The 20,083-nt window shown below is 39.4% G+C and overlaps 1 protein-coding gene and 1 long non-coding RNA gene across 10 annotated transcripts in view; one reads left to right on the top strand and one right to left on the bottom strand.

Moving 5' to 3' along the window:
- Positions 1–20,083, bottom strand: part of SLC9A2 (solute carrier family 9 member A2) — a 91,880-nt gene that overhangs the window by 2,697 nt on the left and 69,100 nt on the right. For both annotated transcript variants that reach the window (XM_050754254.1, XM_050754255.1), the window contains exons 6-11: positions 16,411–16,500; positions 15,799–15,869; positions 9,658–9,819; positions 4,852–4,948; positions 2,697–2,828; positions 1,464–1,554 (exon numbers count right to left, since the gene is read on the bottom strand). In XM_050754254.1, coding sequence (XP_050610211.1) covers positions 1,464–1,554; positions 2,697–2,828; positions 4,852–4,948; positions 9,658–9,819; positions 15,799–15,869; positions 16,411–16,500 — 643 coding nt within the window. The remainder of the gene's footprint in view (positions 1–1,463; positions 1,555–2,696; positions 2,829–4,851; positions 4,949–9,657; positions 9,820–15,798; positions 15,870–16,410; positions 16,501–20,083) is intronic.
- Positions 254–20,083, top strand: part of LOC126933962 (uncharacterized) — a 178,442-nt gene continuing 158,612 nt past the window's right edge. For all 8 annotated transcript variants that reach the window (XR_007718790.1, XR_007718791.1, XR_007718793.1 and 5 more), the window contains exons 1-3: positions 254–460; positions 3,056–3,174; positions 4,627–4,816. This is a non-coding gene — a long non-coding RNA (uncharacterized LOC126933962). The remainder of the gene's footprint in view (positions 461–3,055; positions 3,175–4,626; positions 4,817–20,083) is intronic.

Here is a 20,083-nt window from a genome sequence, read left to right as displayed (position 1 = left end):
AGTGGCCTTGTGCATCTCACATAACCCCTGCGAGCACCCATGCCCACAAGTATATATTCATGCTAACTTTGAAGAGCTTACTGTGTGCCAGGCATTGTCTTAAGTCTTTTCAAATGCGTTAGCCCATTTTGTCTTCACAATCACCTACTTTACAGATGGGGTAACTAGGTTCAAGAGGTATCTGTAGGTGGTGGAGCTGGGATTCCAACCGAGCCCCTTTGGTAGTAGCAGCTGTGCTCATCTGCCCCACAGGGATGATCCCAGGAGGGCTCAGCCTGGCATCTGGCACACAGCAGGCGGTCTGATAATCACATGCTATGGAGAAGATTCTTGCCTTGATCTGGAACCTCAAACACGGCTTTGCTGATTTCCTTTACATGTCCACAAAAGGGCCAAAACCCTTTGCAAACAAAGGGAGGAGACAGCTTTGGAACCAGATTCAGGTGCTGGAGCGCTGTGGGTAAGGCAGTGAACAAAATGCTTGTCCAGGAGTTGACATTCTTGGGAACTGAGAGCATGTTTGCTGGTGGGACCAAGGGCCACTGTTCTAAATATTCAGTGCTGCCTTGTCTTCCCCCGATTATTCTCGCCTCACCCTCCTTTACCACCAGCCATCATTTAGACTTCCCTCTTCACAGTTAATTAAGCAAGCCCCCCCACCAAAAAAAGAGGGGTAATGATTGTTCCATCCCACATTTAAAGAAAATTTTATTTTAGATTCTAGGGGTACATGTGCAGATTTGTTACATGGGTATATTGCATGGTGCTGAGGTTTGGGCTTCTAAAAATCCCATCACCCAAGTAGTGAACATAGTACCAACAGGTAATTTTTCAACCCTTGCCCCTTGCCCGGCTCCCTACCTCCCACCTTTTGAAATCCCTAGTGTTTATTGTTCCCGCCTTTGTGTCCTGTGTATCTAATGTTTAGCTCCCACTTGTAAGTGAAAATATATGGTATTTGGTTTTCTCTTTCTGCATGAAGTCCCTTAGACATCCCACATTTTAATAACATGAAATCCTAATATAGTTCTTCTGGGGTTCACAGACAATGTCTTCGGTGTCTACATAAAGATAACTATCACATTAAAAAGATATTAGACATTGTAACAAAGCTTTATCGTTATAGCCAGAATAAATATATGGCTGCTTTCATGAAAATATATTGGAATTACTTTGAAATTTTAATTACTTAAACATTTGCAGAATTACAACTTTCTGTTTACCTGCCCTTGAACCCCATGGTGACAATATTTGCTGGAAAATAACTGATTGGATTCTTGAGAATCTGCACAGAATGCCTTTCCAAAACGTTGTAATGCGGAGTAAAATTCACCCAGTTATTATTTTAGATTTGCAAACTCTGGAACTCACGCTTAACGAAGAAAAATAATAGGAAAATTTGTCTAGTTTATAAACATTGGCAAATAAATTTAAAGTTTTTCAGCTCCAACTATATTCATTACCTGCATTAAAAATAGTCTTCCTCTTTTGTAGCTTTTCTGGAAGCTTTGTATTTTTAGGTAAGGATAAATATCGGGAGGTTGAAGTGGAAGCCTGTAAAATATAAAATCGTACTTAAATGATACAAGTGGCACTTATTGTATATTAAAGATTAAAAATTGTATGGCAAAACTTCATGATAAAAACCAGAATTTTAATTCCTGATTCCAAAATTACTTTGTGGAGGGCTGTAACTGTTATAACTTGAAATAATTAAATCCCTTCCAAAATAGAATGGAGATCCCTACAAAGGGAAATAGAAATAAGTGGGAAATAAATTAGAAACACATATGAAAACCACTGGCTCTTCTCAAAGAAAAGCTACTGAAACATCTATGTATAAAAGTACTGCCAGAAAGACTTAGAACCTACACGTATGGGGAAGAAGATATGTTTACAAATATATATATGTAAGGTTTTTTTTTTACTTTAATAAATCTTTAAAATGATATTAATAGAACAAAAAGTATTACTACAGCTAATTTACTGGCATTTCAAGTACCGCAGTCACTAGTGTTTTAAATTAACTTTTAATTAACACTGCTACATTTTACACATAAAGTAACTCCTTGTTCACATATAACCATTTTGATTTCTGACAACCCAATATAGGATATTATTAAAAATAAGCCTCAATTCTTGCTACGTGAAGCCAATATATCATATTATTATTATTATTAAGACGGAGTCTCGCTCTGTCATCCAGGCTGGAGTGCAGTGGCGCGATCTCGGCTCACTGCAATCTCCACTTCGGTTCAAGCTATTCTTCTGTCTCAGTCTCCCAAGAAGCTGGGATTACAGGTGCATGCCACCATACCCAGCTAATGTTTTTTGTATTTTAGTAGAGATGGGGTTTCACCATGTTGCCCAGGCTGGTCTCAAACTCCTGAGCTCAGGCAATCCACCCACCTCGGCTTACCAAAGTGCTGCCATTACAGGTGTGAGCCACCACACCAGGCCCACAATATTGTTTTTAAATGACTTTCCTCATTTATTGACAGTTCCCTGAACCAACTGCAATGCTGGCCACACTACCTGCGAACACTCACATCCCCCAGCCACCTGGCCTTCCTGCAGCTTCTCAGAGAACTGTCAACAGCCACTTGATTGGCAGAGCTGATGATGACCATCAGCTGATCAATGGAAGGGCTTTGGCTCCACCCCTGGAAGTCTCCCAGAGGCACACACTCAGTTACCCTGTGTTCTCGTTTCAAGCTGCTGTCCTTCCTAATGCTTTCTCGCAAACTGTGCCGCCGGCGAATCAGAATCTCCTTGGCTTGTCTCTCATTTGTGTCGGCAGTCAGACTGTGTCTGTTGTAGGATAAAGTCTGAAATGAAACACATAGAGGACATTAAAAAAAAAAAACCTGATCATTTCCCCAGAAATTCCAAGACTTTACCACATTTCTTTGGATCTGCACCTCAGCTAAGCACTTACAACTTCTGTGCAGAGCAAAAAATTAAGAGTATAAAAATTAACAAACAGTTTTCAGATCTTCAAAGAATTTATATTTTCTTTTCATTTTGTGTTTTTTTTTTTCTTTTTCTTTTTTAGAGTTGAGGTCTTGCTCTGTCACTCAGGCTGGAATGCAGTGGCGCTCATAGCTCACTGCAGCCTCCAACTCCTGGGCTCAGGCAACTCTCCCACCTCAGCCTTCCAAGTCGGTATTACAGGTATGTATAGTTCATCCTTCAATAAAAGTCAGATCATAAGGTTTGTTTTTCATTGAAAAGTGTGATTTTCATAAATGAGAAAAATGATTGATTTCATCAAGTGCCGTGTCTACCTTGATGTCTCTTGTAGGTATTTAGCCATCATTAACATCTGGAAATAAAATACAAGTCACCATGCTACAGCCTCTTTTGAATAGGAATTACTGACGTTAAAAACAAACCACTTTGAGCCACTTGGTGGTGCCATGCCCTTCTGACTAACTTCAGAACGTTCCCTTTTTTCAACTGGGTTGTCACATGAAGAGAGCTGGTGACACTCCTCACAATGATTACCTTCCAGTGTTTGAAAAATAAAATTCCTAAACCAGGGCTGTACATGGCATCCGCTTTTAGTTTTATAGGGTACATAAAAATGTGGTTCCTAAAATAAATCATAAATAATTAAATTCATTTCTGATAGAATAAACATGTACTTCTTGGGAATATCCCCATGTCCAGAAATATATTAGGTTCTATTGAGAGATGCAAACGTAACACAGAACAAAGCTTCATTCCTGCCTTGAGGAGATTACTATCTCATTGAGCATCTAAGGCTAACACAATTATACAAAATCATGGAAATAAGTGCTGCAACTACATGGTACCGTATAAGCTCCAAGTGCTATTCCATTTAACCACAGGATGGGAATAATATGGTGGCTGTTGGGGGAGCCTTAAACACTGGAGGCTTTGGACCAGCTGACAGGAAGGTGTGAGATGCTCCCGGGGGATAGTGAGAAATCCACTTGGGCCAAAGTACAAAAACAGAACCTCTCACTCCCTGGGTGTTTCAGGGAGCAGATGGGTGAGGGAGATGTGGAAATACGGTTGGATAAAGTGGAACTTGGAAATAGAGTCCAAATTTTCAATGAATAGTTTAGCTTGGGAGCCACAACTATTGTTTTGTTTCATTTTAAATTAAAAGGTACTGTAGGAAAAAGGGTCAGGTAAGAGTCATGTGGATGGAATGGGGACACCCTGTGGGGAGACCAGCTAAGAAGCTGCTGAAACACCCCCACATGAGTGAGGAGGACTCCTGACAAGCCCAAGTGCCACTTCACCTCCCTGTGCCTCAATTTCTTTATCTGTGAAATGGCGACAACAGTAACACCTACCACTCATTGGAGGATTAAATGAGTTAACGCATGCAACACACTGAAATGGGGCTTGGAAAATTGAGGGCACTCTCTATTCCTTAGCTGTGTTGTTAGCACATTATTAGAATAAGGTGCTAACAATGGAAACGAAGTGAAAGAAGTGACTCAGGAGAGAAGAAACTATAGCACTTTATAAACAACAAGGAGGGTGAGCTCCATTTTAAAAGTCTAAGCTATAAAACTATTTCTTTAAAACAAACAGCAATCAATTCATTTCTTTAAAATTAGTCTACATGTGCATTTCTTTATATCTAAGAGCACAGCAGCAGAACTCCCAGGGGACCCCAAGGCTTCAGCCATGGTGTCCAGGAGGATAGTAAGACCCTGAAGCAGGGTGGAGAGAAGCAGAAGGAGAGAAGATGCCCAGCATGGGACCTGCTGAGCCCAGTGTCATGGTGCAGTCTCCAATTACAGCGCAAAACCAGAAGGTGTCCTGTTAGCCAACGGTAAGTAAATATTTTGCTACATAAATTATTCTCACTCGCTGACGGATGTGATAGAGATTTCTTGATAGGAGTTCTCGAATTTCATCAGTTTCAGTAGATGTGGCCCTCCTTATTTTTTCTTCACGACAATCACTGTGAAAGTTTAGAAAAAGAATATTTTACCTTTCAACAAATATTAGAATCATTGATTTTCTTCCTTAGAGCGATAAGTATTTAAGACGAGTCTTCAGTTTTAAAAATAGCCCTTGGGGATTATTCAGTAACTTAAAATAATTCCAAATTCTGTAACTCTTATTTCAGTTTCAAAATCATTCATGGCACGTTTAACAATTCACAAGTTTTCAGAGTCTATTCATGTCATTATATTTTCAAGGAAGAAAAACTACAATGGCTTATAATGCTACATCACTTTATTATTTCTAACACTCCATAAATAAAGTAAAATAGAATAGTTTTCTCCAACAGAAACCTAATTGACTTCAATTTACCATTAAGTTTTCATATTTTAAAAACCTCATCATAAATATTTGCAAACACACCGTTTATAACATGTACGTATATCCAGTCAATCCTCATTTGTGGGTTCCATAATCATGAACTCACCTACTTGCTAGTATTGATTTATAAACCCAATATCAGAATTTCAGTCTTTTTGCAGTTATTCACAGACATATGCAGAGTGACAAAAAATTTGAGTCATTTTACACACTTTCCCTGAAGATGTTGAACAAGGAGGCGTCTGCTTTCTTGTTTCCACTCTCGTACTATAAATAATGTCCTTCTCACAGTCTATTTAGCGCTATGATTATTTATATTTTTACATTATTTATTGGTGATTCTACTGCTTTAAATGGCCCCCAGGCATTGCCGAAGTGCTGTCTAGAGTTCCCAAGCACAAGAAGCCTGTGATGTGCCTTACAGAGAAAATGTGTTAAGTAAGCTTGGTCATACATGAGTTTATAGTGTTCTTGACCATGAATTCAATGTCAGTGAATTAGTGATGTATATTAAATAAGGTATCTGTAAACATAAACATACATAAAATAGGTTACATATCGATTGGCTGATGAAAATTTTGTGACCAGAGGCTCAAAGGAACCTAATGTTGTATGTCCCCATAGAAAAACGTTTCAGTATTTGCAGCCAGGTGCAGTGGCTCATGCCTGTAATCCCAGCACTTTGGGAGACCGATGAGCGGGGGTGGATCACCTGAGGTTGGGAGTTCGAGACCAACCTGACCAACATGGCGAAACCCAGTCTCTACTAAAAATACAAAAATTAACCGGGCGTGGTGGTGGGCGCCTGTAATCCCAACTATTGAGGAGGCTGAGGCAGGAGAACCTCTTGAACCCGGGAGGCGGAGGTTGCAGTGAGCTGAGATCATACCATTGTACTCTAGCCTGGGTGACAGAGCAAGACTCTGCCTCAAAAAAAGAAAAAAAAAAGCTTTCAGTATTTGCGTGTCAGTATTTGAGGCTACTTTATGGAATGTAACCACCGCAAAGAATGACCATTGGGACTGCATTTATATGTTTTTATTCTAACTCCTTCCAAAAAAGGGTTTGAGGCAGGCTACAAAAATATGTAGTACGAGAAAATAAAGAGAAAAGAAAAATCAAGAAAACAAATTAAAGCCAGGAAGGTTAATATGCATAAATGCAAGTCTTCTAGAAGAGGCACTGAGGACACAGAAATTAAAGAGCATAGTTTTCTTGTATTTTTCAATGCAAATTTAGCATTGCTGTGAACCAATCATGAAAGTAATTACTTGGGTACAAAACCTGGTGCACAGTGGGTAATGGATACACAGAGAGGAGCAAACAGAACTGATGCTTCAGCGGGACAGACTTCTCTAGAGTTGGATGATTCATTTTTGCCTCCTCTCAATTGCTCAGATGGTTTATGAGAAGCATTTTCTCAGGGAAAGGTGTTGTTGTTGAGACAGTTGTCCCACTTTCTAGTCAGGTTTTTTTTTTTTTGATCATCAAAGTTAATTCACGGATTTTCAGAGTCGGAAGGAATATAAGAGGTCATTAAGTAACGATCTATCTTTTTGATATCTCATTTTCTTATATAATGTGCACACCAAATTCCTACCAAAATATTTTTGCATACATCTAGTGACAAGTGTACGACTACATCCCTGTTTATACTTAAACAATTTTTTATAAAATGTAATATAAACTACACGAATCTTATATGTTCAGGGAAGTGAACATACTTAGACAACCACTGCTCAAGTCAAGAAACAGAACATTCACTAGAATCCCAGAAACTACTTCATGTTCCTCCTACCAATCACTAATTCTCTCCCTCTTTGCCAACAGTAATAACTATTCTGACTTCTAATGTCATAGATTCATTGTGCCTGAACTTAAACCTTATATACATGAAACAGTATAATACGTAGTCTTTTGCATTTAGCTTCTTTTCCTGAGCATTATGCTGAAGATTCATTTATGTTATTGCATATGGCTATAATGCATTCAGTTTCACTGCTGTATAATATTCCATGGTATAAGTATACCACAGTTCATCTGTTTTGTTGTTGATGTATAGTTGGCTAAATTCCAATTTTTGGATATTGCAAACAATGCTTCTATGAATATTCACATGCATGTTTTTTAGAACACACATGATTATTTGCCATTTGCATATCCTGTTTTATCAAGTGTCTGAACAAGTTCCTTGTCCATTGTTCTATAGGATTGTCTTTTTTCCTGTAGCCCTTTGTCAGTTATGTGAGGCAAGTATCTTCTCCCAGTCTGTGATTTGCCTTTTCACCTCTTTAAGGATGTAGTGGGCTAAACAAAATCTCATGATTTTAATACAGTTCAGTATATCAATCTTTTTCTTTATAGCTTGTGCTTTTTGGAGCTTGTTTAAAAAAAGTAATTTCCTATCACAACATTAAGGTATGTTCCTACAGAATCTTCAAAAGCTTTATTGTTTCACTTCTCACATTCAGATCTACAGTATACCTTGACTTGATAGTGTGAGGCAGTGGTTAATTTCATTTTATTTTCATATGAATACCTAATTGATCAGAACCATTTATTCAAGGCATCTTTTCTCCCCCACTGCTTATTCTGTAAACTTTGTCATTAATCAGATTTCCATATATTGGTGGGTCTGTTCTGAACTATTTTGTTCCACTGGCTTGCTTATCTGTCCTGTTCCAATATCATATTGTCTTAATCATGTAACTTTATATGAAGTCCTGTTATCTAATAATGTAAACCTTCCAAGTCTGTACATCTTCAAAATTGTCTTGACTTTTTGTATTTCCATTAAAACTTTAGGACCAACTGATCTAAACATACACACACACACACACACACACACACACACACACACACCCCCCCTGGGATTTTGAATGACATGTCATTGAATCCAAATATCAGCTTGAGGAAAATTTAAAATTGAACAATATTGAGTATTTCTTTTCTTCTAGTAATATTGTCTTTAATTTATCTGTTTTGCACTCAATATGTAGCTTTCTGTATTTTTCTCTTTTTCTTTATTTTGGTTATTTCCTTATTACCTATTTTCTAATTAAGCATTTCTCTCATTAACTCTGTCTAATCTGCTGCTACACACATCAAATAAGATCATAAAGTCAGTTACTTTGTTTGTAGCTCAAGAATTTCCATTTAATAATCTCCATGATATTGCCAAAACTTTCAATGTAATTTTCTTTCCTTAAACATACACAGACACAGACACACACACACACACACACACACACACACATTTTATACTTTAAAAGTCTGTCTGATAATTCAGTTATCTGAATTCCTGTTATGCTTATTACAACTATTTTGTTTCTTTTTCTTAATGTTTTAAATCACATTTTCTTTTTTTGTTTTTGTTTTTTTTTTGAGACGGAGTCTTGCTCATCACCCAGGCTGGAGTGCAGTGGCACTATCTCGGCTCACTGCAAGCTCCGCCTCCCGGGTTCACACCATTCTCCTGCCTCAGCCTCCTGAGTAGCTGGGACTACAGGCGCCTGCCACCACACCCAGCTAATTTTTTTATTTTTAGCAGAGACAGGGTTTCACTGTGTTAGCCAGGATGGTCTTGATCTCCTGACCTCATGATCCTCCCGCCTCAGCCTCCCAAAGTGCTGGGATTACAGGCATGAGCCACTGCGCCTGGCCTAAATCACATTTTCTTGTCTACTCATACATTTGGTTATTTTTTATCAGTTGGATATTGTTTAGGAAAATTCATAGAAGCAGTTTAAGGCTCTTTATAATCCTTGTTTTCCTCCCTGGGTAATTTAATCTTGTTTCTCTCAAGGGTCTAAAATAACATAACACAAAACAGGACATAAAACATATAAAATAACATAACATACACATGTCTAAGGTTTCATATTTTAACCAGAATCTCATTCTGCTGTGAGATCTTAAGACATCTTTCTAGGGCACAGGTCAATTTTTTTTTTTTTTTTTTTTTTTTTGAGACAGTGTCTCACCCTGTCACTCAGGCTGGAGTGCAGTGCTACGATCTCGGTTCACTGCAACCTCTGCCTTCTGGGTTCAAGTGATTCTCATGCCTTAGCCTCCTGAGTAGCTGGTATTACAGGTGCACACCATCATGCCCAGCTAATTTTTGTATTTTCAGTAGAGACAGGGTTTCACCATGTTGGCCAGGCTGGTCTTGAACTCCTGGCCTCAAGTGATCTGCCTGCCTCGGCCTCCCAAAGTGCTGGGATTACAGGAATGAGCCACTGCACCTGGCCTGGGTCAATTTTTCAAAATTATTATTACTAGTTTCAAAATACTATCAATGCATATTTAGCAATACTAACTTTTGTTTTGCAAGACCATACTTACTTTAGAGATGGATATGTAGGGACAGTACTTATCATCCCAGTCTCTGCCATCTCAATGGCATGTTTTATTTCAAGCTTCTTATATAAAGATACAATGCTTGACTTTGGTTGGTTTTCCCGAATCAAAAGCTTCCGCAGATATTTATCATCAAACTTTTTAAACCTGTAAATAAAGAAACTTTCAATAAATTAATACTGGATTGACTAAGAAAATTGTTGTTGTTTTTACCAATAAAGTCATTTCCACCATTCCCAGGAGAATACTTAGTAACAGCATTTAGCTAATCTGGTCATTTTATATATTTAGTAGGTGCCTACCTGTATAAATGTGTATGTGTATATATACATATGTACGTGTATGTATATATATATACACACACATACACATATGCATGTGTGTGTGTGTATTATACATATGTATGCATGTATGTGTATGTACATATACATATAGATATGTATACATACACAGATATGTATATATACACACACATATATGTATATATGACACATACTGCTACATTTTTATATATGACCCTGATGCACATAAATCTAGTATTCACTAATTACAGATTAAAATACATATGTTTCTCTCTTTACCATTTCTCTACTTCTGCTTTTAGCAAAATGGCTCAGAAAGGTTCTCACTGTTTGTTTTCTCCAATTCCTCTCCTCTGATTCTCTCTTGAACATTCACATTGCTTCAATACTGCATTAAAGCTACTCTTATCAAAGTGGTCAGTGAACCACATGATATAATTGCAGTGGGCAATTATGAATCCTCATCTTTCCTGCCCTCACTTGTTTAAACTATTGTCTTCGTTTGGCTTCCAGGATACCACCCTGGGGTACACCAACCTCTTTCTCACCCTCTCTCTGTTTTGTTTTTTTCTTTTGACCTCCTAATGTGGGAGTGCTCTGGGCCTCAGTTCTTGGTTCTCTTTCATACTGCCACTCACTCCCATCACCATCTTGCCCAGTCTCCTAGCTTTTAATAGCATCTCTATGCCAATGACCCCCACATTTGTATCTCCAGCTCCAACCTCTCGGCCAAACCCCAGATATGAGCTTTTGGCTACTTACTCAACATCTGCAGTTGGATAGCTCTGGGGCATCTCAAATTTAACATATTCCAACTGAACTGACATTCTGCCAGAGTCCTCCCATCTTAGTGAACGATGACTCCACCAGGTCAAAAATCCTGGTGTCATCCTGGATTCTTCTACTTTTCTCATGTTGTATGTTATGGGCTGAATTGTGTCCCGCCAAAAATTCATATGCTAAAGTCTAATCCCCAGTAGCTCAGACTGTGACCACATTTGAAGATCTAGTGTTTACAGAAGTGATTAAGTCAAGATGAGGCCATCAAAATGGGCCCAAATCCAAAATGACTGGTGCACTTACAAAAAGAAGAGATTTGGATTCCAACACATACAGAGAGAAGGAAGATGATGTGAAGAGGCAGGGAGGAGACAGCCATCTACAAGCCAAGCAGAGGGGCGTAGAACAGAACCTTCCCTTATGGCCCTCAGAAGATATGAGCCCTGCTGACACCTTGATGTCTGACTTCTAGCCCCCAGGATTATGAGACAATTCATTTCTGTTGAACCACTCAATCTGTGGTACTTTGGTTATGGCAGCCCTAGCAGACCAGTATTCCAAATCTTTGCTCCATCAGCAATTTCTGTTGGTTCCACCATCAAAATATATACAAAATCCAGCCATCTCCCACCCCATCTAATGCTATCGCCCTGGTCCAAAACATCATTCTCTCTCACCGGATTCTGGTAGTGAGCACCTAATTGGCATTTCTACTTCCACCATTGCATTTCTACAGAAGCCCAAGTGCTCCTGTTAAAATATGTCCAACGATGTAACTGTTCTGCATCTTCCTTGGGTACAAGTACAATGCCCTGTGACTTCCTACACAATCTGGGTCTGCCCCTTTTGGTACTGTGCCCCTCTTCCTTAGCTGCAACCTCACTGGTGTCCTTCCTGTATTAAAGACTTACCAGCAGTGCTCCCATTTCTGAGTCTTTATACTTACTATTCCTTCTACTAGGAATCCTTTTCCCCAGATACCGGCAGGGCTCACTTTTTACACTTCTTTTAAGTCTTTCCTTGACAATCATTTTCTCAAAAAGTGCCCTTCCTATCCATCCTGTTAGAATTGCACACAGCCTTCCTCTCCCAGCAGTCCCCATCTCGCTGCCCAGATGTATTTTTCTCCATAGTAGTTACCACTTTCTAGCATGACATACAATGTACTTGTCTTACTTTCTGTCTCCTGGCACAAGAATGTAAGGTCTACATGGGCAGCGTTTTTTTTTTTTTTTTCCATATCACGAGTGCCTGGCACACTATAAGCACATGTGGTAGAATGAATGATTTGGTCCCACGTCCTCCCTGTATCCACATCCTCTGCCATATTACTTGGCAATGGCCTTCCACCATGGCCTAGATGTCTTGCTTTGCCCTGTTCCTTGCCAGCATGCTCAATAATGTTCCTTGCTTTGGTCAGTGGGCTATTAGCAGACGCAATGAAAGAAGCAGTGGCTTAACCTGGGCTTGCACATGGAGGCTTACATCTTGTGCTTCAACAATCACTATTAGAAAAATATACAGAGTGGCTCCTTAGTCCCAGGACAAAGGTGACTGTCACATGGAGCAGAGTCACCTCACCCCAGTCACACCAGATAGGTCCAGCCAGAATCAGCGGGCAGCCAGCCAACCCACTGGAGCACGTGAACAAGCCCGGCCTCAACTTGGCCAAGCCCAACCCCAGTCAGCCTCTTGACTCATGCACTTTAATAATAATGACGTGTTCTGAGCAGCTGAGTTTTGGGGATGGTTTGTTACACAACATTATAATGTCAATACATAAGTGAAGCAGCATGCAATAAATATTTGTTGAGAAAGAATTAAGTGTACTACGTGGTCACCACAAGTCCAAGGAGGTTTATAGACACACCTGTGCCGTGAAAGGAATCAGTGTTAACCCACATTCTTGTTGATAGTCCTTTGTTCTAAATACTGGAGGGCTCTGAATAATTAAAGAAGAGCCATCCTGAATGTGCTTTGTTTTTGGCCACTAAAGATTGGGTCTACTTTTGTCTACTTTTAATTGGAGTTTTATGTTAGGCCCATTGGGCCAGGACTCCTAGCAGCAACACACCTTTTCAAACTTTTATTGTTGTTGTTGTTTGAGCTTTTCACTAGAGAGAAGTAAAAGGAAGAACAAGCACCAAGGACAATGGCATCTGCTCTATTTTGTGTAGTGATAGTGTGTTTTCCTTGCTTCAGTTCCACGCCTTTCATTTCTCTGCTAAGCTACACATAGGTGTTCTATTTCACCATCATTAGACTGCTTGTGCCAAGACTGAGAAGGGTCCCTGCCGTATCCCCCTTCATTCTCAAAGGATCAAATACCTCAAGAATTCTCCGGCAGAACCACTGGAAATCCACAGCGTAAGGATTCCAGAGAAAAGGGAAAGACACTCAACATGCCTGAAACAATCGCTTCTTTTTGATGCTGCTGTTTAGTAACATTAACAATCACCAAGGATGTGATCTCAGCAGAACTCATTTTAAAAATGTCCTGTGTCAGCACCACATCCCGCCGCACCCACTTCCCTGCTCTACCTGTGTGCCTTTGACAATCCCGGAAACTGAAATTTTCCTGGAAAAAAAATTGTGCACGGAAATACATCAATGCTTTCAAAATTATTAAAAGAAGTGTATCCACTGCAGTGGCAAATGCTAGCCACGTAACATTCCCTTTCAGGCATGGGGCAAGGTTGGCTCTCTCATCTTTAGCACTTACAGCCAATTAGTCTGGCAGCCTTTGGATGTGTTCCTAGGGCAGACTCATGGACCCCAGATATAATGTCTCTGCCTGAAAGACAGACGTAGCCAGACTTTCTCTGACATTTCTTCTCCTGAGTTCCAGACCAAACCCACATGACCACAGCATCTACCTCTTCCTTCTTCTGACAATGCCCCAGGACCAGGTGGCCTGATGACTGTGCGAGGCCAATCTCTATTCCCCCATGTGGGAGGCAGAGCAGCAGTAGACATTTTGAACCTAATACTCACTTTGGAAAGGGAGCCAGCTGTTCTGGGTTACGTCTCTCGTATGTCATTTCAGGAAAATACTGAGGGGATGCTAGGGAAAGGGAGGAAAGTGGTTGGGTTGAAAGGAACAAGGTAGGCAGAAAATAGGCATTGCTATGAAAACAGTGGAGAAGAGAGGCAAAAAGGTCTGTTCCACTGACTTGGCACAGACAAGGACTCCTCCATGCTATAAAGGTCCAACGGTCATAGGGCAGATGTATAGGATCTCTGGTCTACCACCTGCCTCCAGAAAAGGACGTACTTCCCATGAGAAATGGCCATTTAAAAATTGTTTTATAATGGAGAATATAATTTGCTTAATTTTATTACCCTGTGTTCCCATGTAGCTAATTGGGCATGCTCTCCATACAAACAAAATCTTTTTCCTTTCATTATATAGTAAGGCTGAGTCCCAGGGCCCTGTCTACATTAGTAAACAGTGTTGTAAAGCTCGTAAAGGCTGTTCTAGCACTGAAAGTCTCTGTCACTCATTATATTACCTAATGGTCTCTCTCACACACACATATATATACACACACACAGGAGTCTGCTTGCTGTGTGATTGCTTTGTTGTGTCTATAATATTACAGAATTTCAGGCCTGAGTCTATGGCTTGTACTTCTTATGTAGCCCAATATTATGCCAGCATATATGAGCAAACAGGAAACACTAAAAAATTCCCTTGTGTTAACTTGCAGACATTGGTAGGTTAGTAAATTTAATATAAATTAGCAGTGGAGGGAAAAAGTTCTGTTAGCAAGTTAGGAAAAATAAAACAAGATTGATCTACCAAATATAGTTTAAAACGCGTTCTTCTGTCTTCAGGGATTAGCTTAAATGCTGCCTTCGAAAGTCTCGCCTAGCCAGTGATGTGCTAATAAATGTTTAACAAATTGCTCTGTGAAAACAAAGGGCCTTGATTTGTAGCACTTGTAAGTTCCATGATGTAAGCCCTGATTCAAGCAACCACTCTGGACAGTGCCAAATGTGCAGTCAGGAAGAGAGGTACGTGATGAGGTCCCACTAGCAGGTGGGAGCTGGCTTCTCTACCCCACTGCTCCTAGCTCTGCTGTCAGAATTGGCCCTAACTTCTCGACCCATGACGCTGTTTCTCAGTTTATATTAAAGCATGCATCTAATTCTGCCTGTCTAGTCTACCTTCTCCACTTCAACTTTAAGATCCTTGAAGACCAGTACTGAATTGTATTTATCCAACACAGAGCCTTTTACAGAGCAGTAAACTCTGTGTGTGTGTTTGTGTGTGTGTGTTTGTGTGTGTGCGCGCCTGTGTGTATATGCATTTATATAAATGTATGTAATTTTTCAGATAATTTTATATATATATGTGTGTGTGTGTGTGTGTGTGTGTATATATATATATATATATATTTCTGCTCATCTGTTTACATGCTTAGATGGTCTCAATCTCTGCATTTGACAAAGTCCTGCACCACGTGTGGAAAAATGGATAGTAATGGAAGCCCTAGTTTTCAGCCAAATAGATCGCAATCCTCAGTCCTCTTTGCAGAGAGGAATGGCCACATGACTGAGTCCAAGCCAATCATCGGAAGAATCATATGGCAGCTTATGATGGTTTCAGTTAGAAGGCAGCTATTAATAGCACATATGCTTTGTCTCCTCATCATCTTTCATCCTTCTTGCTGCCTCTAATGGCTAATATTGATGCAGCCATTGTGGTTCAAGAGGCAGTCTTGGAAATGAAGGCTACTCTTAGTGGATCGACTAGACAGAGGGTCCTCAGACCCTGGGGAGTCTTGGAGTAAAACTCATCTATTAAACGTAAATTGCCTATCTCTGGCTATTTACAGAAGAGGGAAATAAGCTTTTACCTTGTTTAAGCTACTATTATTCCACATCTCTATTATAGCTGAACTTTATCTTAGAGGACATACTATGGTACAACACAGGAAAGATTTCCAATTAAAAAATAATACAAATCGGTAAGTCCTGCTTTCAGAGGAATCCTGGGCCACTTCATAACCCAATGGCATAACCCAAAAGACCTTCTTACTTGTCTCTCCAAAAGTTGTGACCCCAATGTCCACAAACATCTTCAATTCCAGTCTTCACATGATCAAACAACTAAAACAGAAAAAGCAGGCCAATTGATTAGTCTTTACCCGAAATCAATAATTTTCACTCTACTTAGATCATTTCTAAACTCCGAAGACCTTCATGGCTTTTGCTTCTTATTTGTTTATGATTTATTACCAAAAGCAATAAAACAGTTCATTTTCACACAAATTGATGAAATGTTTGTCATGTCAGTATTAGATAAGTCTTCGATTATTTTGCTCACCTATAACAGTTTGTTAATAATTTTGAAAAGTATGAAATACGGTAATAATTTCCCAGTAGGAACATTTCCAGACTGAGGGAAGTAAAAAGAGGGATCTTCTTGTGTCTCTACTCATGCAGGAGTTTAGCAAGCTAACCTGGAGAAGTTACCGTGGGGCCATATCTATTCTATACTCCCTCAGCACATTCCCTCTTCAGGGTCTCCTCCCTGTCACCCTGCCATTCCTTTCTTCTTCAGGAAATGGACAACTTGGTACCAAGCTGTCTGACTAATTCAAATATTTTTCCTTTATCATTAAAGGTATTACACTTTCTTAACACCTACCCGACAGTAGATTTCTTCACTGACAGCTTGTTGTTTCGTATTGGACCTCTTGACATCAAGAAACTCCACCAGTGGTCGAATAGTTATTCCCTGAACAGGAAACACAATTTAAGCATTTAATATATATTTATACAATTTAAAGATTGTTTAATATAAACATTTTAATATAAATTTTTTATAAACTATGTTTTAATATTCAAGGGTAACCTCTCCTAGGCTTTGATAAGCAATGACAACAGATATTCGGCTACCAAGATTTAACACAGTAAATGTAGCTTTTTGTTAATTTTTCCTTCTTTTCAAATAGCTGGCATATTTTCAAAGGACCATGTCCTGACAAAAACAAAGACAAAATGGAAGAAGCAGAGAAAGCAATTACAAAAAATAATAAAGCAGGCCAGGTACAGTGGCTCATGTCTGTAATCCCAGCACTTTGGGAGGCTGAGGTGGACAGATCATTTGGGGCCACGAGTTCAAGATCAGCCTGGGCAGCATGGTGAAACTCCGTCTCTATCAAAATAATAATAATCGTAATAATAATAAAGTATTATCCAGTTCAGAGGAACCACCTACTTGTTATATTATCCATAGAAAAACTTATCAATGACTCCTTCATTTGTTCATTTATAAAAACAATTTTCACTGAGTTTCTACTGCACAAGTATCAGGGTCTTGGGCATTTGGAACCCAATGATGAATAGTTAAGGACCTGGGTTCTAGGACTTTGTAGTCTCATACAAAGTCAGATACTTCCGAAAACAGTTACAAAATAAGCAGAAGAGGGATGACTGGGCTAGCACAGGAAGCAGGTCAAGGAAAGCCTGGAGCAGAGGAGACACTGGCAGGCAGTGGTGGAGATGCTGGAAGCATATCCCAGTGGAGACCATAGCACAGCAACGTGAGAGGGGGCTTGCGGCCAGTCTGGGCATGTTCATGGGTGAACTCGGGAAACGTGAAGAACTATCAGCTCTTCAGTAAACTAGGAGGAGAAAAATTCCTTAATGTGACAAAGACATATGCCAGCAATCAATAGTGAACATATCACTTAAAAAGGAAACATTACAAGCATTTCTATGAGAGCCAGAAATAACACAAGGATGCTCTGTCTCCGCCTCTGCTCGGCACCGTTCTGCACGTCCCAGTCAACTGAGAAGAGCACACAGATGAAGAGCTAGATGAATAACTACTGAAAATGAAGTGACAAAGTTTTTGTGGCTCCTGGATGATTGACTTTTTGTCCTAAAAAACCTGAAATAATATCTTTTCATTTAAAAATAACAAGAAAATGTGGTACAGTGACTAACACAAATTCAAAATGCCCAATCCATCCCAGATATTAATTTGTAAATGTAACAGAATAAATGCCTACACAATAGCAATGAAAAAAACATATGGCCGGGCGCGGTGGCTCAAGCCTGTAATCCCAGCACTTTGGGAGGCCGAGACGGGCGGATCACGAGGTCAGGAGATCGAGACCATCCTGGCTAACACGGTGAAACCCCGTCTCTACTAAAAATACAAAAAACTAGCCGGGCAAGGTGGCGGGCGCCTGTAGTCCCAGCTACTCGGGAGGCTGAGGCAGGAGAATGGCGTGAACCCGGGAGGCGGAGCTTGCAGTGAGCTGAGATCCGGCCACTGCACTCCAGCCCGGGCTACAGAGCAAGACTCCGTCTCAAAAAAAAAAAAAAAAAAAAAAAAAGAAAAAACATATAAAAAGAGAGTATGTGTGTGTGTATATATATATAATGCTAGTATATACTGGTATCAAGTATATACTAGTATCTAATAATATGTTTTATAATACACTAGTATTCTATATAGATACTAAGTATGCATATATATACTATCCATTATCTCTATGTATGACACCCTATCATAAATGTACAAAACCTTTACAAGGAGAACTATACAATTTAACTGAAGAAGATTATGAACATTTTGAGATATCAGAAAAAAAAAAAACAAAACACAGTTCTCTAGACGGGATAACAATATTGTAACGACAGTTTTCTCTCAACTAACATGTATCGACAATACAATTCCAGTGACATATTCCTGAAGATTTTTACCGTAACATAAATCAGAGGCTGATTTTAAATTAACGTGGAAAAGTAGATGTAACCAGAAGATTTTAGAAAAAGGAGACTGAAGGGGAACTTACAGACATCAAAATGAGCTGTCAGTGAATATACTTAAAAGTAATGCAATACTGGCACAAAATAGGGCAGGTGAGGAGGGGTGAGGGTCAAGATTCCAAGTTTCTTGGTTGGTGGGCAGATGGCCACTATTTCCTGGCAGGAAGGATACATGGGTAGGAAGAGTTGTTAGGATTTCAGGGACAGAGGGTAGCTATATAGGGGGATGTTCCCTGCCATGCATTTGACTTTCATCTCATCTCTCCTCATGTCTTTCAGACTCTAAGAATGCTTTTGATAATGCAAACTGACTGAGACACACACACACACACATACCCACTACACACACACACACACACACATCCATTTTTTAAAGGAGGTGATTGGCTTTTTTCCATCAGTCTAGCTCTGGGCATTTTTCAGCTTAATTTTCATTTAACTTTCTGAAGTGTGAACTGATTTTGACCAAATTTGGTATAAAACACATCTTGGGTTCTATTTGTATTTCAGTCTACCACTTTGAGATAACATAAAAGGTAACAGCAGTTTTCCAATCAACACATGTTCTGTAATCTCTAACTTATGTAAATGAAAATGGGTGTAAACATGTGGTTCTCAGAGATGGGAGATTTCACCAAGTTCCAGATTCCATGAAGCCACTAGTTTAATAATAGCTCAAGGAAAAGTTGACAAAATCAATGTAATTTTTAAAACTCTATAATGTGTTCTAAAGACACAAGCTGCTGTTTCACATGCTCTTGTCCTATCAGTGTTCATTTAGTAAATAATAAGTGAGTGACCAGTGTTTGTAAATACAGGACATAAAATAAAGATAGGACACAGGGCTTACCCCAGTCCATATGTTGATTCCTTCCACCCTACAGATGATCTGGAAGTGAAGGCACTACCATAAATAAATCACAACTGATCAACTCCAGGAAGAAGGTGTGGCCTACCACCCCATCAACTCAAGTTTTTGAAAGCATAATATATTTATGTTTATAATCATAAAGCTTATAACAACATGTGTTTGTATATACAGTCTCTTTTAATAGGCACCCTTTTTCTCTTTGAATTGCCTGCAGTGGTCATGTCATGCTCCATAAGAATTATTTGATGAAGGCTGCCTTACTTCCTCTCCCTCCCTTCTTTCTTTCCTTCCTTCTTCAATCCATCTATTTCTCAGGCCGAGTATGTGACATCTGTGTATGCCATAGTAAGCCCCCAACATTGGATGTTATATTCTAGGAGCCTGTGTGTCTGGTTGGGAGGGAGAAAGAAACACAAAAGACCGAGAAAGCACCTTATTTTACCCACATTAGAAAATTTCTAATTTAGATCATCCAGGGAGTAACCTGATAAGGCTTAGAAAAATAAAATAGCTTGCTACCATCCATACAGGATTAAAAAAAATAAATAAAACTCTTAGCTTTTCATCAAACTACCAATAGAAATATTTGCAAATACAAGTTAAATTTTCACCCATTCATTCACTTTGGCATACATACTAAACACCACCTCTGAGGGTCAGGCCTGCC

The sequence above is a fragment of the Macaca thibetana genome, chromosome 13 (genome assembly GCF_024542745.1).
Source record: "Macaca thibetana thibetana isolate TM-01 chromosome 13, ASM2454274v1, whole genome shotgun sequence".
NCBI lineage: Eukaryota > Metazoa > Chordata > Mammalia > Primates > Cercopithecidae > Macaca > Macaca thibetana.
Note: the sequence above shows the minus strand (reverse complement) of the source record. Positions and strands in the feature narration are given on the sequence as shown.